General features: G+C 42.2%; 1 protein-coding gene across 2 annotated transcripts in view; it reads left to right on the top strand.

Annotated features, from left to right (window-relative positions):
- The window catches only part of MIPOL1 (mirror-image polydactyly 1), a 199,213-nt gene that overhangs the window by 15,655 nt on the left and 167,429 nt on the right, over positions 1-16,129 (top strand). For both annotated transcript variants that reach the window (XM_054162228.1, XM_054162227.1), the window contains exon 2: positions 144-223. In XM_054162228.1, the coding sequence (XP_054018203.1) occupies positions 205-223 (19 nt within the window). In that variant the 5' untranslated portion in view covers positions 144-204. The remainder of the gene's footprint in view (positions 1-143; positions 224-16,129) is intronic.

Here is a 16,129-nt window from a genome sequence, read left to right as displayed (position 1 = left end):
GACTGTTTAACAGATTTTATTGTTCTGATGGAGATATTTTTAAATAATTGGTCTTGGAAATGTTCTGTCAAAGGAAGGAAAAGTGTAGGTGTGTTAGGATATATTGCATCCAATGTATTTAGTTTAAATTACTTTTATTTCAGCTCTGAACTCTTCAAGCAAAAACTGGACTCTCTGCCAGATCAAACAAGTTCAGAAGAACAAATGGAGAACTGGTCAAAAGGTAAGGACTTTTAAGGTATTAATAAAGGAACCTTAGGTGTTGTACCAGTGCTAGGCAGTGACTGGAATGTATTTGTTCTTGCTGATATATGACTGACTTTGGCAGAAGGGGCAGGGGGGATCAAACCATATCTACACAGTGCTGCTTGAAAGTATTTGTGGTAACAGCAAAGCAACTGCAGGAATGTAAATCATTAGCTTTATTTTTGTTTTCTGGGTTACTGAAGATGTTCTTTGTATGACTTTGAGAAATCTTATTTGAATTCACAGTCTGTACATTGCAATGTACTTTCGAACCTATTTTTTTTCTTAAGGGGTTAACGACTAATTTGAAGTCTGTCTTAAAGTAACTTTCTTGGCTGTTCATGCATGGTTACATTAAGATTAAGCCATCTGCTAATATCAACAAGCTTCTCATTATTACCTCAGCTAAATATAGACTGTAAGGTATGCTTGGATGTAAAGGGGACCTTGATTAACTTGTAACTTCTATGGCTCATGGAGTTATCATGGGGTCTCATTTGGGTGGAAGGATCTTTTTGAATGTGGATGACCAGAGTTTTGCTGTTAGATACAATCTTCTGTTTCATTGCAGAAACTTGGGGCAGAGGGGGAAGCCCTGAGTTTGAAAGCAGATTGTGTGATTGACTGGTTTTACAGAACAGAGTCATCAGGAAGTGACTTATGAGTAGACAAAAATGTCGATGGAAGAACAGGAAAGACACAGGAAGGGGACCTTCAGTACATCATAAGAGGAAGGATTTTTATATTTTGCTTTTCAGAAACTGGCTATGTGAAGGTTAAAAAGAAAATCAAAGACATAAATGCCTCAGCCTCAAAGGGGCTTCCTATATTAGAGCTTGATAGCATCTTGTGTATCTCCCCTTTTGTGGGAATTTTATGATGCATATTCTTTCTCAGAAGATCATTAATGTCAAGTTTCTCATGAAGAGTCTGTGGCTTAGAAGAAATACTCTATCTGGGAATGATGCAGTTTCACATATGTAATGGAATTTCTGTCTATATTATCCTGTAAAATAAACTACTTGTAGACACCTTTTAATTCATGGAATTTTGAGCTGTTACTGAGTGAAGTTTAAAATGTATTTGAGTCATGCACCCTGAAAACAAAAGTAGTCATTGTGGAGTAACGTAGTGGAGAATTGTATTCTGACAATTGAAATGTGTAATGGCTTCATCAGTTTCAGTATTTTTAGACCTTTAGGGGTCAGCATACCCTAAGAATGGTTCAAAAGGTTAACTTTTCCAAAGTAGGCAAGTGAACACCATAGACTGATTCTCTGTGAAGTATTTTCTGTCTAATTGCAAGAAATGGTGTGCTGCTGCTCACAGATGCTTTGAACACTGGGTATTGCTGAGTTTCATGTGTATTATTCTTCTGATGCTTTAAGTTGAGCTTGGAAAAAATAACCTTTCTAAAATGTATTTGTGTACCCAGCAGAAGTTGTTCTCTAGAGGAAAAATAAAGTTGATAGAGTTTGGGGTGTTTTTGTTGTTTGGGTTTTTTTGGGGGAGGAATTGGGCTTTTTATTTAAGATCAGCCATTAATAAGTCACATTATTCCTTATGCTTTTATTCCCAGGGAATTTTAAAAGTAAAAGAATTCTGGATAAATCTCATGTCATCACACTACTTTGTCTGAGGAAGTATTTTACTGAATGAGGAAATATTTATTTGGGTATTAATAATTCAATTGCATTTTCTTACCATGAAGATAATAAATTGCAGCAACTTAATGTTCAGTTCATACCCACAGTAGAGACACTGGTTCATTTTCTCATTGAACTACTAAATCAAAGCAACTTTTAACCTTCATTTTCATGTCTCTCTTGAAAGTATGTACTATGCTTGCTTTGTAATCTGTGGTATCTTTCCTTTTTGCAGCTGTCCTCTATCTAGCTATTCCTTGCTTGTAATCTGGAAGTTTAAAAGATGTTTGTGGAAGAACCTTATAACGACTTCATTATTTGTTTACTTTTTCATATAACATTCTGAAACGGTGAGATTAAATTACTGTTTGAAAAATAAAGGTGGTGAAGCACATCTGAGATGAAATGTAGATGGAAATTCACTCAAGCAATGGGATTTAAAAAAAAACAACAAAACAAAAATGTCATGTGCAAAGCAGTGGTAGCTTATGGTGGTTATATGGAATAATATGTAGCCTGTTAATACCTGTTATAAAATAAAGTGCTTAACAAGTGTATATCTGAAGTGTTTGAGATTTTTCTTTCTAGCTTTCCATATTGTTTGGAATGTAGTATGCTCTTGTGGATTAAGACATTTGTCTGCCTCTCTTGTGTTATATTGGGAAAAACTGAAGAGGAGGTTTTGTGCATATCTTACTGTTTTGGGTTTATATCTAATTTAAATGTTGTGTTTATCTCCATAGCACCTACTTCTTGATAGGAGGATAGTGACTAAGTATACTTGAGAGAATGTATGAGGAGTATTGGCAGCAGGCCAGTGAAGACTGTAATTTCCAAATGAAAATATTCAGGATCCAAGCTAGAAAGCCACAGATGGTAGCCCATTATAAAGTCATACTGGCAAGCAGGCACCTATGTATGCCCTGCAGTGGCAGTGAGGGGGAAGCACATTGCACCTAGGTGAAGATGATTCTTTAGTAGGATTTACATACATGATGAAAACTACACAAAATTAATACTGTGAAAACACAAGAGGAAATCTGAAATTGGATGCTTTTCATACTTAGAGATACATTTTGAACTCAGTATATCAGTTTCCCAAAAGAGTTTGCAGGACAGGAAAGCAGTAAGTGTGCAAATACTGGAGCTAAATTTGTGTCTCATTTGACTCATATCATGTACTGTGTGAATGGGTGGAGTTATACTTGTTCCATATTGGATAGTCTTTCACTATTGTAATATTTTTTCCTTGTCTCTTATTTCTGAGCATCTGTAGTTTTAAGGACAGGACAGAAAATAGGTGAAAGTCTTAGAATATCAAGGCCTGTTTGATCTATTTTGACACCAAAATAGTGATTTTGCTGACTCCAAAATCAAAAGCATTGTATAGTTATTTGGAATTTCCTCAAACAAGGTAACAGGTTGATTTAGCATTAATGTCAAAGTAGCTTGCTTCCTTAAAAAGAGGTTTTAATATTGTTTAAGCATAGAAATGAATACATATCCTTTTCTAAACCACTACCTAAAGCACATATTAAAAAGCAAGTTAACCAATTTCACCTGTAAGAATTTGATGTCAGCTCTTCGTTGTGATCCTTATAGACACTTTCACTGTTAACTTGGTGTCCTTAAAAAGAATGGCTGGTTTATAAAAATATTGTCATATTTGGAAAACTGCAGTTCAGAGGAAACCCTAGCTTTAAAGATGAGTGATTTAATGTAGGTTGAAACAGAACTGCAGAATCAGCTTGTACAGGGAAATATGAAAAGTGTTTTATATGGTGGTAAGCTGCTGTTTTCCAGTCTTGCTCCCTTCAGGAAATCAATATACAGACCTAATGAACAAGTTATGTATACATAGCTGCTTAGACACATGCATGTGATAAGGTTACACATGGACAGTTGTCTTAACTGCATTGTATGTTTGTGCATGCACAGGTCTTGCATGAGTGGATGGTGCTCTCTGTTAAGATTCTGCTATAGCTTTGCTTGTAGTGTCATGGCCAGGCCATGTACATGCCAGTGTATTGCTTACATTTTCAGTTCTTTTGCTGGGTAGTGAGTAACATTCAGGAAATAAAAATCTCTGCAGAAATAGTTTAACATCTATTTACTCCCATTTGTAAATTCCATGAATTGCCAGCTGTCCCTCTTACAATCATGGTAACTGAGGCAATTAGAATAGAATAGACCAGGTTGGAAGAGACCTTCATGTACAGTCATGCATGGGTTAAGTAAAATCAAAGACTCTGAACGTTTTGGAGTGGAAGGGACCTTTAAAGGTCATCTAGGCTAACCTTCCTGCATTTTTTTTTTTTTTTGCTAACTTCCTAGAAAGGAACTCCTGTTCCTTACCACTTATTTGTAGATTCCCTTATTAGAAGTAGCAAGTTTTTCTGATCGGGTAATGATTTTAATGTATGTTGTTATGGGTCTGGTTTTAGAATAGTAGTTGCAAAGACTTTGGGGTGTGGGCATGTTAACACACATGCACTAACACATACACAGAGATGAAGGGGTAAAGCTTGGAGGCTAATGTGTTGTCAGGCCTTTTCATCTGATGACCTAGTTGGGTCAAGAAGCAACTAGTTGTAGAGATGCTACTTCCGCTTTCTCCAAAACACAGCCATTACAGATGTAAACACTAAATCTCAAGCCCTTCTTCCAAGGCTATAGTAAACTCTGTTTCTTCTTTAACATGCCTCAAGAGGAGATATTGTGAGCCTATTCTTCCTCTCCTTCCCTCTTTTAGCAATAAGGAGTGCAGTTTACCAGGGAAAGAAAGAAGACCTGGATATTGCATGGGTGATCTACAGAGAGGCCGTCGTCTTCATGTATATGGCTCAATTGATTAGTGTCTTCCATGTGTGCCATGCCTTCAGCACCAGATTCACTGTGTGCTGTCAAGAGATTGCCTTGCAAAGTGGCAGGGGTAATCACAGGTTTTTCTAAACAGTGTAAGAGCAGAAGAGAGGTTCACAGGATCATCCTGCATGAGTCAAACATAGGAAGAATGGCTAGTAACTGTTGAGCAGCACTAAGTATAGAAGGTGTTGCACAGAAACAGAGGGATTAATGTGCCATGACTTAGATAACAAGGAGCTTATAACTGAAAAAATCATCAAATAATCATCAAATAATATCTGATCTTTCCTATAAATATAATCACCTTTTCCTGTTTATAAAGTCTCATTTATCCTTTTCTGATGCCTTTTCTTTCCTAGTACATTTTGAATGGTTAAGTACAGTCCACCTCTGGCAGGCTGCATGCAGAGATTCCTTATCAGAACCAAACTCTGTATCCAGCATCTGCCTGGAGTATTGTGAATATGATTTTGTTAGACCTTGAAAATATGTAGTGTCTTGTTCACACTGAGTACTACAAGCATTAAAGACGGGGCAAATGCATACCTTGAAGTATTGCACTTTGAATCATTGAAGTGTTTAAAGTATGAGCACAGCTAACTTCAGAATGTCTTGAAATATGCTTCCTGGAGAGCAAGATCTGTTGTCAGTAATTTTTATATAGTCATGTGGAAGGAGTTTTAGAAGACCTCTAGCAAAATTAGAAGAGGAAGTTGGTTATTCTTTTTCTCTAGACACCTTCGTTGCTTCTATTTTAATAACAACTAGAAGGAAGCTGAAGTTCAGAGCAGAGATGTAATAATATATATATATATATATATATATATATATTTCCAGGGAGTACATTGGAGTCTGAGAATTCACCTGCATCTTCAGTAGACCATTTGCTCTGAGTAAAAGGTGCATGTGCCAAATGTCTTACTAGCACTTTATGCACGTTGACCTTTCTTTTCTGTCAGACACTTGAAATTAGGAGATTTTTCTTCACTTCTAAAGCGGTAGCTTTGTGGGATTTTATTTCGAACTGTAATTCAGCACAGCCTTAGTTGTTTGTTTGCTGTAAAGGGAGGTTGAGTACATTTGGATAAGAGAATTTTCAGTATAATTAATGGGCATCAGGAAACATGACCCTGCCTAGATAAAAGGGAGTTCTGGATCATTAAGATTTAGATAATGGAAGGGGTTATATGTGAAAAGCAATTGTCCAGGATGACAATAGCCAAAGAAAAATGGAGTGGGAAGGTTTACTTTGTTTTTAGCTGGTTTAGGAAACATAAACACAGCATGCTTAGTAAAACTCCAGCAGACACTATGTTTGGAAATTATGTAATAACTCCATATAGGCTGTAATGATATCCCGAAACTCTGTATTTAAACTAACCTGAATTACAATGAGAGATAAACAGAATATTTACCCATCCCTTATGAGCTGCTGCTGATATGTAAATTTATTCTTCTACTTTGCACAAATATACTTTTGAGCTACTGCTTAAACACTTCAAGGTCCTTAGCCAAACAGTTTTAATGATGCCTCCAATATTATGAAAGTGTGACATTTGATGAATGCCTTGTATAGTTGTGATATCGGGGAAAGTGTAAACAAAAAACGCACATCAAGTCATCGTGCAACACCTAGATAATTTATAATTTTACTGTTTATATCCATCTTGACATTTTTTATCTGCCAAAGGCAGGTTTCATTTGGAATCTTAATCTGAGATTTATTTGGTGGATCTGGAAATCATAGCTAGAGTTCCCACAGGAAATGGTCCATCTACCAACAGATTAAATGGCAGTCCTGCAGTTGTTAAGGGAGCTCTGCATTTAACACACATGCATACTCATTCAGTCAGCACTGTGGAGAAAAATTAAAGTAGTAACCCAGGTTTAGGAACAATGTAGCTAAAAAGTCCCATATTTGCTGAATGACAAAGGGTTATATAGCAGCATTTCATTTTATTATTCGTGCTTGAATTTCTTGTTTGCTTTGTTGAGTCTGCTGACGAATACTAATAAATGCCTGCAACAATCCAGACGAGAGATGCCTGGCAACAAAGCTATGCGGTGGACCTCCCTGATCTTCTCCAGTTCACAACCTGACCTTTTGAAAAATTGGCTGGGCTAAGCTGCAGAATTTGGGTGTAATGGTTATTGTTAACTCCAGCTTTAGGATTTATTAATTTGTGTGATCAAGACTTACCTATACTTCAAAGTTTCAAAAGACCAAACACAATCATCCATCCATTAGAACTAACATTGTGTTTCAGCGAATCCCACTTAGTGTCTGCCTGGAGATTGTGCTGTTTTGATGCATTTGGAATATAAAAATGCCTTTGCAAGTGTGAGAGCAATCCAATGGAAATCTGGTGTCTTCTCAGAGACTAATATTTTTAAATTGCAATATGTTAATGAATTGCAAGCGGGGAGTAGAATGCCAAAGGAAATGTCTGATATTTACACATTAATAAATGCATCACGATTAACTGCAGTGAATACCAAAACAATAATTGGCTGGGTGTTTTAAAGAATTGTAAGTGGGTTTCTGTGTTTAAATATTCACCAATTTGTACACAGTTGCTGTCTAGATGCAAAAGAGGAGAGGGCAAAAGACCTAGTGAGAGAGACAGGCAAGTGAAACATCATTGCTAAAATGATTGGAATCCTCGGAGAATTGTAAGAAAATTGCCCTTGCCAGAGTAACTTCAAATGTTCTTCATCTCCTTCCCAGTTTATTTCTTTATGAAGGATGGTAGGAGGGTTCTGCACAAGTACAATAAATAAATAAGCATTGAAAGTAACACAGATGTTGCCCCCGCTTACATTGCTAACACAGAATGAATTCACTGCTCTCTTCGAGAGTCCTTTAAGGAATTAAAACCCAAACCATTAAACTTCTGAGTTTTCTTGGTATTTTAGCAGACAGAATACTTTCAGTTTCATGTATATAGACATTATGATGAAGACTGTTTTCAGTATAGAATCTGTAAATAAAAACACTCTATGTTCTCAGAGTTGGTACTTCCAACTTCAAAATGCTAGGCATATACACAGTTGTTAAATGGTGATGGCTTATCTCACTCAATATCCTAATCATCTGCAGAGTATGTTGCCAAATTCTTTCATAATCTATTAACAAAGGAGGACCCAGAGTTTAGGTAGTTGTAATTCTAAATTACTAAGACAGATAACAGAGCATAATTGGAACGTTCCTTGTTGTGAAATGGCACCATCTTCTTTTTCAGTCCATTGTACCTGTAAATCATTCCAGATAACACATCTTAAAGCTGAAGTGACAGGACTGATGAACAAATTCACACAGGCTTAGGGTAACTCTTCAAACTATACTCCACTGAGTGTTGCAATAGACGTCAATTAATATTGCTTCTTTACCTTAAGGTAGTTTGAACACATTTTGTTCCTTCCCAGTTATTGTCAGAATTTCTGTCATTTAATAGAAATAACAACGAATTCACTGTTCTCTTTGAAGAGTCCTTTGAGGAATTAAAACCTAAACCATTAAACATCTGAGTTCTCTTGGTATTTTAGCAGACAGAATATTTTCAGGCCTCTTCTGTTGTTGTCATGGGATATAAAGCAAAACTAAGACATTAATACAAAAATCTAATTTAGGTTATTCTTGCTTCATTTGCAGAGAAGCTTCTCAATGAGTTCCTGTAAGAACACATTGTTCTCTTTGGTTGTGATTTTTGGACAACTTAAACACTTAGCTGTAGCCACAGATTGTACTGTTCAGTTAACCTGGCTGGCTTCTAAAAGAGTTGTAGCTGTTTGGAAGTTCTCTGTATTGAAGTGACAGTCAATTTCTTCTGCCTACCATTGAAATTACACAAAGTTTGTTTATACTGTGCACTGCACACTGTCTTCTAATATAGAAATACTGTACTCTGCCATGTGCATGAAAGTCTCTCATTATAAAGGACTGTGGAAGAAGACTGGTTTAGTTATTTGAAATTTCTCTTCATTTTTTGGTTGTGTAAATGTTATTCTATAATTATAAGTAAAAAGGGAGGCCGGGGGGGTATCCTGAAGTCCAGTTGAAATTGGTTGCTAAAGCCTCTCTGACAGAGGAGAGAATTTAAGGGGAGACAGGAGCAGGAGTAGCTACCAGTGAGGTACAGCATGGATACAGTGCCTTGGACTTTGGTTTTACTTCTACCATGGCTTGCTCAATGACCTCAGTACAGTTACTTCATTACTGTGTGCCTCAGATTGCTTTAAGCTATCACAATGCTTAGACATCCCTTATAAATTATCTGTGAGAGCTTCCAGAAAACACTGCTTTGAAGGCTTATTTCAGTGAATCTCTGACATTTGCTTCTTGAAGTAAGAGCAGATATCCTGTGTCAGTGTAAAACCCAGGACCTTTCTGAGTAAGAGTTACTTAAAAGTAAGTTGATAGTCCTCATTCTTCTGAGTTGACCCATGGTGCTCTCAGCAGAGCCCACAGTGACGTATCTTTGGGGCACCGATCACTCAATGCATCTGGGTGTTGATTTCCTCTTTGTTACTGCCAAGGGCTTGGCTGATTACATGTGGCATTTTGGTTGGGCAAAGTACTGAGAAATAAAAAGAGTTGGCTTTGTATTGCAAAACTACTCTGAGTTCAGTCTTCACTTGTTATCAGGTTCCTGTGACTGCCATTCTGCTGTGCTACAGAAGAGATTTAGTGAGATTCATAGGTTCATAGAATGGTTTGGGTTGGAAGGGACCTTAAAGATCATCTAGTCCAATCCTCTTGCCATGGGCAGGGACACCTTCCACTAGACCACCTTGCTCAAAGCCTCATCCTACCTGGCCTTGAAAACCTCCAGGAAGGGGGACAGCTACAACCTCCCTGGTCAACCTGTTCCAGTGTCTCACCACCCTCCCTGTAAAGAATTTCTTTTGAATATCCAGTCTAAATCTCTTCTCCTCAAGCTTCAAACCATTCCCTCTCATCATATCATAAGAAGCCCTTGTAAAAAGTCCCTCCCCAGCTTTCTTGTAGGATCCACTCAGGTACTGGAAGGCCACTATAAGGTCACCCCAGGGGCTTCTTTCCTCCAGGAAAAAGTTGGCCCAGTTTTCTTCAAACATTAGATAAAGTGTCTTGAGGGGACAAGCATTTGCTATTAGTTGCAGGTTATTGATTCTCAGGACTCTGGACTGGAGGGGCCTAGATAACTGCTAACATGAGTAAATCTGTAATAAGTCCAAAGATGAGTAAACCTGCACTTTTCCCTGTTTGTTTGTTTTGGAGAAAATGTATATTGACCTTGTAGTTCTTGTACTGAGCTTTTGTAATTGTTTTCCAGAAACAGGAGAATTAAGTACAGCATCTTTTCTTGGGATTACCTCTGCAATGTTGTTTGCAGATTGTGGGAAAGATTAAAAAGCAGTGAGGAAAAGGTCAAAAATAGCAAAGACCCTTTGAGATATACGTGGCTTGTGTTTGTGTCAACTCAAATACAGCTGAAAAAAAGAAATAACAGGCAACCTGAAAATGCAAAACAACTTAATAGACTCTTTTCTTTCCACTTATGCAAAGCAAAAGAATCAGATCTCTTCCCACAGCCTCATTTTATTTCTTTGCGTGTTTATGCTTATAAAATACTCCTTTTTGGTTTCCTATTCATTTTCAGGGTTTACACCTTGTAATCATTTAGTAAAGGGTTGAACTGTTGAGCAATCTGAGCTTTTCACAGTCACTGTGTTTAGTAGAATCTCTAGTAGCTACACCACTGGGTGGCAAGAAGGCTGACTCATCACTTTCAGTTCGTCAAGGAATATATTCAGTATCACCAAGGTTGGAAGAGACCTCAAAGATCATCGAGTCCAACCTGTCACCACAGACCTCATGACTAGAGTAGGGAGGACACTACTGCCCACTAGCAGGCTTGAACTCATGATCTTCCTGTTAAGGGTCTTAAGTGCTACCAACTGAGCCACTTTTGATTACTCAGCCATAGAACTAATTTAATTTGCATAGCATGAAAAGTTAGTGGCTGTCAGGTTCATAGTTTTTGCTAGACTTAAATACTTCATTTCTATTAATTCTGTGTTCCTAAGAATTCAACTCCAGTGGCATTAGATATTATGAATTTAACTAGAATAGAATTAATCAGGTTGGAAAAGACCTTTGAGATTATCAAGTCCAACCTATCATCCAACACTATCTAATCAACTAAACCATGGCACCAAGCACTCCATGCAGTCTCTTTCTAAACACCTCCAGTGATGGTGACTCCACCACCTCCCCAGGCAGCACATTCCAATGGGCAATCACTCTCTCTATGAAGAATTTCTTCTAACATCCAGCCTAAACCTCCCCTGGCACGGCTTGAGACTGTGTCCTCTTGTTCTGGTGCTTGGAAGTGTGTCCTTTTGTGAGAATAGTTTAGTTTGGTATGGGGGTGGGGTGGCTCTGTCCTTTGTCAGTTTTGTTGGAGAGTGACTATTCCCTCTTGCAGTTTGAAAGTCAGTGGTTTTGGTATAGTAGAAAGATGCCAAAAGTAAAACCACACATAGAAATTGAAGCTGAGGTGGTGTTTGGAGTGAGAAGCAAAAGACATGCTTAGCAGTAAATGAGAGTTTGTCAGTCACTGAATTTGGGGAGGTTTTAGTAATGGAGGTTGCTCTCAGTTCCTCAAGTGTAACACATTGCATTTTTTTCAAGTGTTTTCAATCTGACAGTGTCACGTAGGAGTAAGCTGCTGAGTTTACAGTCAGCTTTGCTCATGCTCCCAGAGTGTATATGGCTCATTCTCTTCCTTCCTGGTTTTGCTCTTTTTGCTATTCAGCCTCTTACTGCTATCCCTCTAGGGATTCATTCATGCAGTCTTTTGCAGACAGATGAGAATATTCTTTGTGCTAGAGACCAGCTTCAAATAAATACTAGGAAGCTATAGGTAGCAAGCATTAAATGCTACTACACTCAAAGCTGATTTGGAGCACCAAGGGCTTCCATATTCATCTGCAGGCATATCTGTAGCCAGCCATGTGTTTTGTGGTGCTGTGTGCATGTTCTGTTGTGTTTTGTTTGTTTTCCTTTTGTTTGTTATTCCACAGAGATCCCCTGCAAACCTCGGAGCTGATCAGTGCAATTTGGCTTAGTAAGGTGGTGAAAGAATCCAGGCAAGGGATATATCTACCCAGCTTATGCCAGAGGAGAGGACTGCTGAATATGCTGGATGGTACAACAAGGGTTGCTAGTGCCTCTTTAGCCTTCTAGATGAATCTGCACCTCTGTGCACTCACATCTTCTACACTTCTTTCCATATTATCGGTGCAGAAGTCTCTAATGCTGTGCGTTCCCTGATCTCGCTGCCAGTCCCCCACTTCTAAGAAGCTATGTGGAATAGTGACTGCCTGTAAAAATGTGTTAGGTTCAATGTTTTTGCTTGACTTTTTAACTACTCCCAGCTTAACAACGTTGAATTCTGTCCTGCCTTCACTATTTCAAGCCATGACAGCATTATCTTCCCCTTAGGTCCCACACAATCAATTCCCAGCTTTAATTCGAGCATCTTTATATTCCTTCTTCCTAACATTTGCTTTTCTTTCCCTCAATGTGAACAAGCTATTCATTCAAGATAAATACATACAGCAGATCAGGTGTTCAACTTCTCCCCATAGTGAAATATTAATCTGGGCTGCTGAACTTGTCCTATTTTATATCAAAAATAAGTAGTTTAGTACACTCAAGAACCAGAATCAATGGCGATGCTACCACTTAAACTACAGCATTTTTACTTCCAAAGCTTGCCAGGCTGTTTTACCCTTTCTCTGATGTTCCTTGTGCAGCCTGATTATTGCAAATGCTACTTACTCCCCAGTGTGTCTCTGCAGCATTGGTAATTAGCGCACAACACAGTTTGCAGGAGGTACAAGGAAAAGCATTGATTGATATTGCCACTTATTTTAACAGCATTATAAGCTACCATGTGCCAAGGCCTGCACTACCTGGGGTGGGGGCCGTGAGCTACATGGAGAATAAAGTGGCTTTAGAAATAAAAGTCTCACTATGCCCAAAGGTCTGACTGGATTCAAAATGTCTTCCCCAAAGCATTCTGCAGACAGATTTAGCATGCTGACCTACAGAAAAAAAAATGCATTACAGCTTTATTAAACAAGTAAAAATCTCTGACCTTAATGCCCTTGGGCAGAGTGCTTCCACTCCTGAGTGGAGGAGGGTGCCATCATCTTCTCTCTTACAAAGCCAGTGGGAAAAACCACCAGATCCTCTGTGTTTCACCTAACATTTCCGGGAATGCCACTTACAGACTTGCTGTGATGCTGCTTAGTCTTACCCATGTGCTTGAGGGAATTGAATGTGGATGAAAAGATGTACTGCAAATGTAAGTTGCTTAAAGAAGCAGCATTAGCATTAATAAATGCCAACACAGGTTTAGTCCCATTCTAATACCTTTTTTTTTTTTTCAGCTGCTGTAACTTACAGTTAAAGGCATAAAAATGGCCTAAAGATTTAGCCTGAAGTTCTGCTGCTAATCGTAGAATAGAATCATAGAATGGTTTGGGCTGAAAGGGGCCTCCAAAGGTCATCTTTAACCCCTTCTGCAGTAAGCAGGGGCATCCTAACTAAAGCAGGTTGCCCAGAGCCTCGTTGAGCCTTACTTGCAGGGATGGGGCCTCAGCTACCCCCCTGAGCAACCTGTTCCAGTATTCCACTGCTCTCATGGTAAAGAACTTGTCCCTAACATCCAATCTAAATCTGCTCTTCTCTAGTTTGAAACCATTGTTCCTTGTCCTATCACTCCAGGCCTTTGTAAACAGTGCCTCTCCAGCCTCCTTGTAGGTCCCCTTCAGGTACTGGAAGGCCACTATTAGGTCTCCCCTCCTCTTCTTCAGCCTTCTCTCTTCAGGCTGAACAACCCCAGCTCCTTCAAGCCTGTCTTCATAGCAGAGGTATTCCAACTGCCTGATCATTTTCATGGCCGTCCTCTGGACCAGACCAATCAGGTCCATGTCCTTCTTGTGTTGAGGGCTCTAGAGCTCAAGGTGAGGTCTCACCAGAGCAGAGTGTCAGAATGACCTCTCTGGATCTGCTGGCCACTGTTCTTTTGATGCAGCCCAGGATGTGTTTTGCCTTCTGGGCTGCAAGCTCACACTGCCTGCTTATGTTCCATCAGAGGTCGGCGGGAGTCGGCTCTTCGCGCCGCTGGGGCCTGTGACTGCTACGTCACCCCCGGCTGATTTAAACGCGCTTTACTGCCGCACGCGAGGGTCTTTTCGTCGGGAAGCCGTGCCGGGACCGCACCGGGACCTGCAGCCACCGGGGACCGTCCGACTCTCTCCTGTTGGGGCCGCCGGAGCTGAGAACGTCCCTTGAACACGCCGCGAGGTCGGCGGGAATCGGCTCTTCGCGCCGCTGGGGCCTGTGACTGCTACGTCACCCCCGGCTGATTTAAACGCGCTTTACTGCCGCACGCGAGGGTCTTTTCGTCGGGAAGCCGTGCCGGGACCGCACCGGGACCTGCAGCCACCGGGGACCGTCCGACTCTCTCCTGTTGGGGCCGCCGGAGCTGAGAACGTCCCTTGAACACGCCGCGAGGTCGGCGGGAATCGGCTCTTCGCGCCGCTGGGGCCTGTGACTGCTACGTCACCCCCGGCTGATTTAAACGCGCTTTACTGCCGCACGCGAGGGTCTTTTCGTCGGGAAGCCGTGCCGGGACCGCACCGGGACCTGCAGCCACCGGGGACCGTCCGACTCTCTCCTGTTGGGGCCGCCGGAGCTGAGAACGTCCCTTGAACACGCCGCGAGGTCGGCGGGAATCGGCTCTTCGCGCCGCTGGGGCCTGTGACTGCTACGTCACCCCCGGCTGATTTAAACGCGCTTTACTGCCGCACGCGAGGGTCTTTTCGTCGGGAAGCCGTGCCGGGACCGCACCGGGACCTGCAGCCACCGGGGACCGTCCGACTCTCTCCTGTTGGGGCCGCCGGAGCTGAGAACGTCCCTTGAACACGCCGCGAGGTCGGCGGGAATCGGCTCTTCGCGCCGCTGGGGCCTGTGACTGCTACGTCACCCCCGGCTGATTTAAACGCGCTTTACTGCCGCACGCGAGGGTCTTTTCGTCGGGAAGCCGTGCCGGGACCGCACCGGGACCTGCAGCCACCGGGGACCGTCCGACTCTCTCCTGTTGGGGCCGCCGGAGCTGAGAACGTCCCTTGAACACGCCGCGAGGTCGGCGGGAATCGGCTCTTCGCGCCGCTGGGGCCTGTGACTGCTACGTCACCCCCGGCTGATTTAAACGCGCTTTACTGCCGCACGCGAGGGTCTTTTCGTCGGGAAGCCGTGCCGGGACCGCACCGGGACCTGCAGCCACCGGGGACCGTCCGACTCTCTCCTGTTGGGGCCGCCGGAGCTGAGAACGTCCCTTGAACACGCCGCGAGGTCGGCGGGAATCGGCTCTTCGCGCCGCTGGGGCCTGTGACTGCTACGTCACCCCCGGCTGATTTAAACGCGCTTTACTGCCGCACGCGAGGGTCTTTTCGTCGGGAAGCCGTGCCGGGACCGCACCGGGACCTGCAGCCACCGGGGACCGTCCGACTCTCTCCTGTTGGGGCCGCCGGAGCTGAGAACGTCCCTTGAACACGCCGCGAGGTCGGCGGGAATCGGCTCTTCGCGCCGCTGGGGCCTGTGACTGCTACGTCACCCCCGGCTGATTTAAACGCGCTTTACTGCCGCACGCGAGGGTCTTTTCGTCGGGAAGCCGTGCCGGGACCGCACCGGGACCTGCAGCCACCGGGGACCGTCCGACTCTCTCCTGTTGGGGCCGCCGGAGCTGAGAACGTCCCTTGAACACGCCGCGAGGTCGGCGGGAATCGGCTCTTCGCGCCGCTGGGGCCTGTGACTGCTACGTCACCCCCGGCTGATTTAAACGCGCTTTACTGCCGCACGCGAGGGTCTTTTCGTCGGGAAGCCCGTATTGTCACGGTTGCGCTACTTTTTTTTTTTTTTTTTTTTCTTCTCTTTCCTAGTGGGTGCTGTGGTCAGGGACAATCATGGTAGTAACTCGTAGCAAAAACTCCCTAAAAAAGTCAGTGTCGACCCAGACTGAGGAAGAACACAAGCAGGTAGCTGTCCAGGTATCTGGCTGTAGAGAGTGCTGGAGCCTGGCTCTTGAGATGCAGAGTAGTAGGGGTAACTCTTGCATAAGGTGTGAGCAGATTGACTACCTACTTAATCTGGTGGCCAGACTAAAGGATGAGGTTGCTAGTCTTAAAAGTGTAAGGGAATGTAGGGAAGAGAAGAACATGAAGAGGAAAGAGATAAACCAGAGGGGGAAAGATATGAACATGAGTAAGCAGGCTCTGCAGGCTCCCACAGCAGAGGCTGGTTACCCAAAAAGCAG

This window comes from Dryobates pubescens, chromosome 5 (genome assembly GCF_014839835.1).
Source record: "Dryobates pubescens isolate bDryPub1 chromosome 5, bDryPub1.pri, whole genome shotgun sequence".
Taxonomy (NCBI): domain Eukaryota; kingdom Metazoa; phylum Chordata; class Aves; order Piciformes; family Picidae; genus Dryobates; species Dryobates pubescens.
Note: the sequence above shows the minus strand (reverse complement) of the source record. Positions and strands in the feature narration are given on the sequence as shown.